General features: G+C 36.3%; 1 protein-coding gene across 5 annotated transcripts in view; it reads right to left on the bottom strand.

Moving 5' to 3' along the window:
- Positions 1–303: 303 nt before the first annotated feature.
- kcnc3a (potassium voltage-gated channel, Shaw-related subfamily, member 3a) overlaps positions 304–9,050 on the bottom strand; it is a 105,403-nt gene continuing 96,656 nt past the window's right edge. For all 5 annotated transcript variants that reach the window (XM_076882820.1, XM_076882819.1, XM_076882822.1 and 2 more), the window contains one exon: positions 304–7,664. Coding sequence is in view for 1 of the 5 variants with exons in the window: in XM_004573132.3 (XP_004573189.3) it covers positions 7,651–7,664 (14 nt within the window). In the remaining 4 variants the exon portion in view is untranslated. The remainder of the gene's footprint in view (positions 7,665–9,050) is intronic.

Raw genomic sequence — 9,050 nt, 5'->3', positions numbered from 1 at the left:
ATACCTCTTCAAGTGGCTGGCCAAGGCTGTGAGTCTTTGCTTGGCAATTGTCCCGAAACCAGCTACAGCTGCTGTCTGCTAGGCCTCATCTTTGTAGTGGACCTTTAGACTACTTTTGTTATTGGTGTTATTTGTTTTGGGTCCAAAAAACGAACATGAAAGCAGCCAGAACGCTAAAGTTCTAAAATATAGTGTCCAAAAAGCAATCTTGTATCTACACATTATGCTGTAAAATGTGACATGAAGATGTGTGCGGGAATGACAAATAATCATTAAGAAAAACAAAAAACAGGACAAATGTAAAAAATTTTGGCATTTGCTTTTAATTCTTTTATTAACTTTTTTAAATTATTTTTTTTATTGTTATTTTGTTTTTAGTATTATTCTTTTTTAAAGGATGATCTATCAATTCGGAAGGAGAGCTGCTCAGGCAAATCAGCATTCACAGCATTCACACTGTTTGACAGCAGTTTTTTTTTTCACAAATGTTGAATTTTCATAGTTTCACCTTTGTTCTTTTACATGTTTCAAAACTAGAAAAAGGTAAATAATTAACATTCCATTCAGATATATTTTATACAGTTCTTGATTCTTTTTCTCTTTCCATTGCAGTGACAACAAAATCAGATCCAAGATCAGCTTTTTAGAGTGTAACTAATTCATTCATGTAGGGAAGCCTCTCATCTTTCTGTTGCAGTCATCTTTCTTAGCTCTGCCTTTTCACTATCAACAAAAAAGCAAAAAAACAAAAAACAAAAAAACAGAAAAGTGGAACTAAAACGACCTAAAGCAGATGCAGTTCTTTAAATAGTAATAGTATTTTAGCTGCTGATGTCTCATCATGAGGACAGAAACACAGAGTTTTGTGACAGAGTCCACCCTACCAAAAGAGACACTGACTTTATTTTTTTGTACTTTCATGTTCAGAGACATCTGAATTAGGTGCATCAACCATCTAAACCACATTTGTCTTCAGATAGTGCTGCTGCCTCTGTGGCTTATAAATTACAGTATTATATTATTTGTTGGTTATAAAATTTCTTTTAAAATCTGACACAAAAAGTAAGAAAATAGGACTGCTTTCTGTCAAAGGAGGGGAGGCTTCCCTTCACCAGGTCATTCACACTATGTTAACGTCATTATTTTGATGTTTCTCATGCATGCATTTGGAATTAACCTCCAAAAATATAATACAAAAATACAGGAACAAGGGATGCAAAAAGAAAAAAAAGCTTCTTCTTTAAAGTAACTGAAGGAAGGCATCAGGAAAGAAAGAGAACAAAGAGGAGAAGACGTTTAAGATAGAGGAAAAGCAAGGCGCCTGGAATGGAGATGTTGCTGCAGAAAATATGGGTTGAAGTTTTAGACCTTAACATGCTAAAACTGACACAAAAAGTTCTCCATGCTAAGCATAAAAGCCTATTTCTTTTTTATCACTGTTTATGGTTTTAAGCTAGTGGACTTAATTATCCAAATAATATAGCCTAATGGCACTAGGACAGAGTAACTAACCATGGTAAGTCTGTTTTTACCAGTTTATTTAAAAAAAAAAATCTAATAAAGCTAGACCAGTTAATACAGCCGGTGTACAAAAATGCTACATCAATTCTAGCTAGTCAGATCGTTTGAATATAAAATCTAATTTTGTTCCTTACAACACCCACATATAATTTCAGATCACTTTACCCAGACTTGGAGAGCTAGCCAAAATTCACTAAATATCCTGTGAGCAATCAAGCAAATAGCTTTGGAAGTGGTGATGGTGTATTGACTTTACTGACTGTCAGAACTGCCGGTGTCTTATCAGTTTGCTGGTAAGCTGTCGATCTGTTTGCAAAAAAACCTAAATCACTATTGTATCCTGATACTGTCTTTTATTAGGCCTATGAATTCATAACAAGCCTGTAAGCTACATGGTGTACACGACACCCCCAGTTCTCAGAGTGTCACAGACACCAATATTTTAATGCTTCAGAAAAGAGAAACCACCACAATGAAGATTTTGGAATGAACATGTCTTCATCTTGTCATATGATCTTTTGACTGACCAGGCCAACATAGAACCTATTTGCTTTTCCCTCAACATAGACTTTTATTTGACTTTGTACTTCTTCTCTTGCACACTTAATTCGTGATACTTTTTGAACTAGCCAAAGGGTGCTTTCAAGTAACCTAATCCTCCAAAACTGATAAGGGTGATATTTCTTTGTCTATTTGTTATAACACTTTTCTACTTTTTAGAAACATGTCAGCAACCTCGTTAATTCTCATTTCCATGCAAGACTGGATGTCAGACTGGCTACACTCATGAACCATACTGAAATGAAGAGAATTTAGAATCTAAAGCTATCCATGTTTTCTCAGTGTTGGCACTCGTAATCTGAATTCAGATCATGAAAGTCATGTATATCGGTTAGATTTGGTGAGACAAGCAAAAGGAGTTTCACCACAGTGTTGCAAAAAGAAAAGTTTATCTAGTCCAGACCTAAACTGTCTTAATAATCCTGCTAGCTCAGCCTAAAATGTGAAAAATATTTATGTAAACTTCTGCTCTACATGGGTTAAACTTTTGCACACAGGACCTTTTACCACACCTGAGCCCTGTCACACCACTCACTTTCTAATTTTGTGTTCTTCTAGGATGGGGCCAAATGTACACTACACATTGAAATTTTAACCCATGTCTCAGCCCTGCTGGATTAACTAACCAAAAACCTGACTTAGCTAACTACTTAAAATACTTGTATAGGCTACAAAATTCATTATGGTTTGGGTTTAAAGCAAAAGTAGCACTATTGGCTAGTTAGTGGTCCATCTGGGCACAGGGACATTGTCTAGTTCAGTCTGCAAAGCATTCCTGTCGTACATGTTTTATACACAAACACCTTAACACCTACATATGTACATAACTGGAAATCCTGAAAAATAACATAAACCAGGGAGCCCTGTTCCATTATTACTTTATCCTAAGAACTTCCTACGTGTTTCTACAATCTAACAGTCTTTACTGGCTTTTAATGCTTCATTATGTTTTTAAGTGGGTTAGTGGACAAGTGGTGGCCTGGTTGACACAACATGGCTGATGAATTATGGGAGTGGTTGGCGATGGTGATGAGGTGATGGGGTAAAGCTCACTGTGATACAGGTTTGTGTTCATGTCCCAAAACCTTCCGAAGCATTTTTTCATACGTGTGGAATGGATTAGACATCATTTTGGAAACACCGAAAAGCAAAAATTTAAAATATTCACAAACTGAAGATGTCAGAGAACCAAATATCACAACAAATTTTACTCGTCAAAGACCCATTATGCAGTTTTTGGACTTGTGTTAGTTTTGGAATAGAATCAAAACTATTCCAAGACTTCAAATAAAACATCAGATCACGTCTCCAGTGAGTACAATTGGCATAAGTTTTAAAAACTAATGGATGGATGTTTATCTTGGTGTAGCTACAATACAGTACATAAAATCCTCTTGTTCATTTTGACACGGCTGAAGCTGAAGTAATATACAGTGTTAAGCAAACAACTGATCTAAAACACTGGAACCAATTCTTCTTATCCCATGCAATATCACTAAAGTCAGAGATGCTAGCGCATTGAGTTTAGTCAGAAAAATCTACTTCAAGCCTCCAAGTTAACTTCCACAGAGCCACATGTACTCACTGAATTCCTCGGATTTAGTACTGCAGCATCCTAACATCCTGATGTTTTGATAGAATACTATATACCTGAGATACCCTGGGTTACCACCAAAATTAAGAATCACCATAAATTATGTTGAAAAAAGTAACATTTATTATAAAACATATTGTTATCATCATCCATAACCTCAGCTTCAGCTACCATGGCTGCTAAGCAATAAATGATAAATGTATTGTTTAAATGGATATATACATACATTTTTATTAATCCTAAATATCACAGCAGTATTTCCAAAGCAGAGTCTTGCTATTGATTAGCAAGGCACGGAGAGCAATAATCTAAAGATATAGTACATAAATTCAAATCTCTCAGGATAACGATCAATCTTTTTTTTCTACGTGGCCTCTAATTTTAGCTCTGTGGCTCTTATATAAGCAGACAGGTGAGTTTAGCGACTTCAGCTGAAAGTGCTTGCTTGCCTTCAAATAAACAGATTTTTTCAAATGTTTCATTTTTGCCATTTTTCATAGGAAACATGTTTTTCATTATGTTTTGATTTGACGTTTGGTGTCCTACTGTATGTCTGCCATAGAATAAAAAATCTACTCACAGAATTTGAGGCCTCAGGCATCGCCATGTAAAAGCCCACTCCTACCCCTCCATCTACCCCAGTCAGAATGCAGTCAGACACTTTAAAGAAAATAAGAAGGTGAACATGGTCGTCTTTTTCTTCTGTTAAAGTTTTGGGCCTCTCACTGATATTTTTTAACTTTATTTATTGTCTCTTTTTTAGTTGTTTTTAGTTCTGTTTTGTCTCTTGAGGTGATTTTTAATCTCTTTACAGTTATTATGAGCCTCCAACTGTCATTGTAGTCATTATCATCATCACTGTAGACTCTCTGGATCTATTTGTGGGTAAGGGGTGTTCTATTTGTCTTTTTAGTTATTAAAATCTCTCTTTAGTTGTTTTGTACGGCTTTGTAGTTGCCTTTTTTGTCATTTCTTTGACGTTCATGAAATAAGAGATTCTAATAATAATGTAATGCAGCTCAGGAGGTGGAGCAGGTCATCGACTAATCGGGAGATTCAAACCCTGGCTGCTCTAGCCTGCATTTCAGATATACTTGGGTGAGATGATAACCTCAACTTGCTCTTCACTGCATCGATCAGAGTGTGAATGTGAGTGAATGTTAGATTAAAACACTTGGGCATGGGAAAAATACCTTCTGTTATCAGGTGAATGAGGCATGCTGTATAAAGCGCTCTGAGTGCTCGAATAGAAAAGCGCTATACGTATGAACCAGTCCATTTACCCAGCATCATGAGCAAAAATCAATGTATAATAGAGACAACACAGAGCAATTCATATGAATGAAACAGTATAAAAATGAGAGGCACAATTAAAATCCAGATAATTTAACAAACATATTTCTTATAATAATCTTTTTTCTATCTGTCAGAGGAGCATGTCTTACACTTGTGCATACTCTGCTCCTACAGTGTTTCAGCAGACTTTGTTTGACTCAAATAGTGTATTTTGGCACAATTCTCTTTAAATATTTCAAACAACAGTTTTCCCAACCTCTTTTTACTTATTAACTTGTAGCCTAATTTTTCAGCTGGTACACTATTTGCTATGACAGCCTACTAAAGATATCATAAATGGACTCATCAGGCGAGGTCATTAGTAGCCAGCACCTTTGCAGGCTGTTTTTTTCCAAAACTATGGAAACTCCAGGTATAAGTTTTATGAAATGGGCTCATGGATAAGAGTAATATAAATGTAGTGATTACATATTTCATTCAGCCAACAAATATTCAAATATGCAACTTGAGAAACTCCACCAAGGTATTTCTTTTTCTTTTTGTCCCTGAACCATTGTGAAAATTAAAGAAAGAGGTTATTCCAGATCAAGACAAAAAGATACACCAAATATACCGAACAGTGATGATGGGGTTGTGTATTTCTCTTAAAGAGTCATTTGTCCAAGCTACACCATGAAATCAAACATCTGCAGATGACATCTTTCAGTGTCTGTCAGACTGTCCCCCTCATCAAGTGTGAGGCATTGTGTACCTTTTCATCTGATGAAGGCATCTGATCAGCTTGGATTACTTTGAGAGTATGTACAAACGAACAAATAAAGCAACAGTAGACCTTCTCCTGAAGTAACCTGAACCCCACACCTCTGATGGTTCTTTGGAAGGTCCTCAAGACCTTGGAAGCAATATTTAGGTCAAGGACAAAGTAACTAAAAGAACAACGTAACCTTTTCAGTTTGACTGCACAGGATAATGACATCTTTGAATGGACAACTTTCAGTCCGGAAACAGCAGTGATTGTAGAGATTAACAGCTAGGGACTCTACTAAGAGGCTTCAATAAGAAGAAGAGATAGTAATAATAAGAAAAAGGCAGAATAGCAGCCAGGTGAAAGGTTGAAGCAATAGCAGAATAAATACTTGCAAAAGTTGAAGAGGACTCCTCTTGGATTTAAGAAAGCTATATTATTGGGTGTCCTAAGACATCTTAAAGAGAACTACACAGGGTTCACCTTTTTTTTCTTAATGGTGTTTTACCATGTTAATCAAATGGATGAAATCGTTATTCCTACACACTTATCTGTACGCATTCTATTGCATATAACATAACATTATTACATTTTCACACACACACACACACACACAAAAACCAGTTTCTAGCCCTGTTATTCATGAGAGAAAAGAGTGACTTGCAAAAGTCATGCACATTATTCATGCTGATAAACAATGTCAGAAAAATGAATTTCTAATTTGCAATCACTGCCATTTTTTGTCCCTCAAATAGTTTGTAAAAGATGTTTGCCTGCTCAGTTTCACACCTCCAAACAGATATGGTGTGTATGGTCTCCTTTTTCTCTGGGAGGAGGGTGCTCATCCTCCTCCACCATGTTTTCTTAGCTCCTTAGCAGTAAGTAGTTAAAACGTATCTTGGATGATAGTGATGCTACCATTACACTAACAATGCTGAAAGAAAAATTAACTATGCCCCCCTCCCCCCATTAATACAGATTTCCATGCAGATTTTCTAAAGGGGAGGAGCAATAACAATGCAGAGATGCAGTTAAGGGTGGCGGGGGTACTCGGGTAAGATACCATAAAATCTCAAGAAGGAACAAGTGAGAAAGAGGGCCTATCCCATGGCTGTCATCAGTGATGCCTGAAGACAGCCATGTGACCTTATGGCCAGTTTAGTGCCTTTGAGTGTTTCTGTTCATCTCAACTAATGCATCCATCCAAGTGTCTGTAGTCTTTGGGTTACATCATCCGAACTAACATGCTGATGTCTTGCTGAATTTCAAGTCCCCAGATGTTGTCTCGATGCCTCCTGGGAGATTCAGCTAGTATAAAACATAAATGACTGTGTGATGTGCATATAAGTGTGAAAGCTGCTGTTTTTTGATATGTATGAATTGACTTCAGCTTGCTGTTTCTCAGCTGAGATTAACAGGGCAGCCTAGCAGTCGCTGGACATCGTGATAGACTCCCTCACCTTGCATAGTGCTTTGAGTGCCAAAATAATGGATGATTCCCGGGAATCAGTCGCAGTTTATGCAGTCTCTTGAAAAAAAAAGGTAAGTAAAGCAATATGACAACTAAATTACATAAAATTGTGACTAAAACACCGAAGACATCCAGAAGACACGAGGTTTCCACATACAAGACCATCGGGCAGGAAGCCCTCTGGCAGCTCAGCTGAGAGAATCTATGTAGCCATTCGCTCTGGAAATCAGTTCAGAGGATGTGAAATTGTTTGGTCTTCCAAGTTAATATGGCTTACATTTACTAACAGCCACTTTCTCCATTAGGTTGCATGTGATGATGGAACTGTGAACACCATTGTTGTTCTTCTCTTTCTCTCTATCTCCCTCCCAGTTTCTACGGTGAATCCCATCAGCAGAGACAGACGAGCAGCAGTTTACAGTTAATAGTTTTCCTCTTCTTGTAGAGGAATGGGTGAGTTTGTTAAAAACTCAGCACTGAAAGGGAAAAAGAAAAGAGAATTTTGTGAGGAGATGAAGTAAATATGTGACACCAGATCTTGGAATAGTCAGTGTGGGGCATCAAAAAGCCTAAAGGCAACAAAATGTGTTAAAGAAAACAATGAAAATGGATGAGCTTTCCTAGTCATTTCTTTCAATGTCTTTCTTATGTTTCAGATTTCATGTGGACCAAATATCATTTACTCATTCATTGTAATGATGCTAATGGCTAAGTAATGCTTTCTTTGCTTTTGGGGTATTTTGGCGACACCAGCAGTTCAAACTTATTCCTAAACCTTGAAAAATGGTATCACCATGGTTACAATAAATCCTTGATTGAATTTATATAACTGAATATACACACACAGCAACTACCAGATATAACAGTAAGTATGTAACTGGCAAACCTGGTTTTATGTTAATATGATTGTTGTTAAGAATGAAAGAATTATTGTGGGTTATTGTATTTGTCAATAACAATTAATTTAATGTATTTAAAGACAAATATCAGTGTCAGAGGAAAAACACAATGATTGCTAAAAAAAGAAAAACGGCATTTATCCTAAACTGATTGGAACAGAAGTTACAAACTAAAGTTGTGATTTTAAAATATTTTTCATTGAATTCTGCTGTACTTGCACATATAATAATCCTTTCCAGTCCTTGAGAAAATTTACAAAAATATAGGAGGGGCAGAGAATTACTGGACTAAATGACATAATTAGTTCCACTTTGACCATTTTCAAAAGTATCACGTTAACAGAATACATCGTGATATGTTTTTCTGTAAAATCTTTTACTTTTGGTGCCTAGCGCGCAGTTTTCTGATGCAGGGATTTGAGCTGATATTTATATCCATGCTTCTGTTGCTGTTTTGTTTGCTTTCCTACACCACTCCTGTTTTACGATGACTAAAACAAAGAGCAAACTGCTTCTGGGTGATTCTCCCAGACAGCCTCCTGTTGGACCTTTTTTGGGAAAAAAAAAAGACCTATAATAATTATTTCTCTAATGTCTTAGTCCAGTAGATGATTACTTACATATTTCAAAAATACAATTTCCCACCTCAGGCATTATTAAGCATTCATTTCTCACTAAACTTCACTTTGACTTCAACCCTAATCCAAACAATCTGAACCATGAGTGATCATGATTTATACATTCTTGGAGAAACAATCAGGGACATTATGATAGTCTCGGGGTTGATGGGATGAGTAATATTTCAATATGATATCAGTTCAGTTACCAAAGAAATATAAGGCTCAGCAACAATGGGAAGGGAATTTATTTGGATCTTTAAGGTTCAATATGTTTTGGATTTTTCTTAAAGTTTTCTCTCTTTTTTAAGTACATGGTTGAGTTTTGCTTTTTCTTGATACATTT

Source organism: Maylandia zebra, linkage group LG4 (genome assembly GCF_041146795.1).
Source record: "Maylandia zebra isolate NMK-2024a linkage group LG4, Mzebra_GT3a, whole genome shotgun sequence".
Lineage (NCBI taxonomy): Eukaryota > Metazoa > Chordata > Actinopteri > Cichliformes > Cichlidae > Maylandia > Maylandia zebra.
This window is presented reverse-complemented; position numbering and strand designations above follow the sequence as displayed.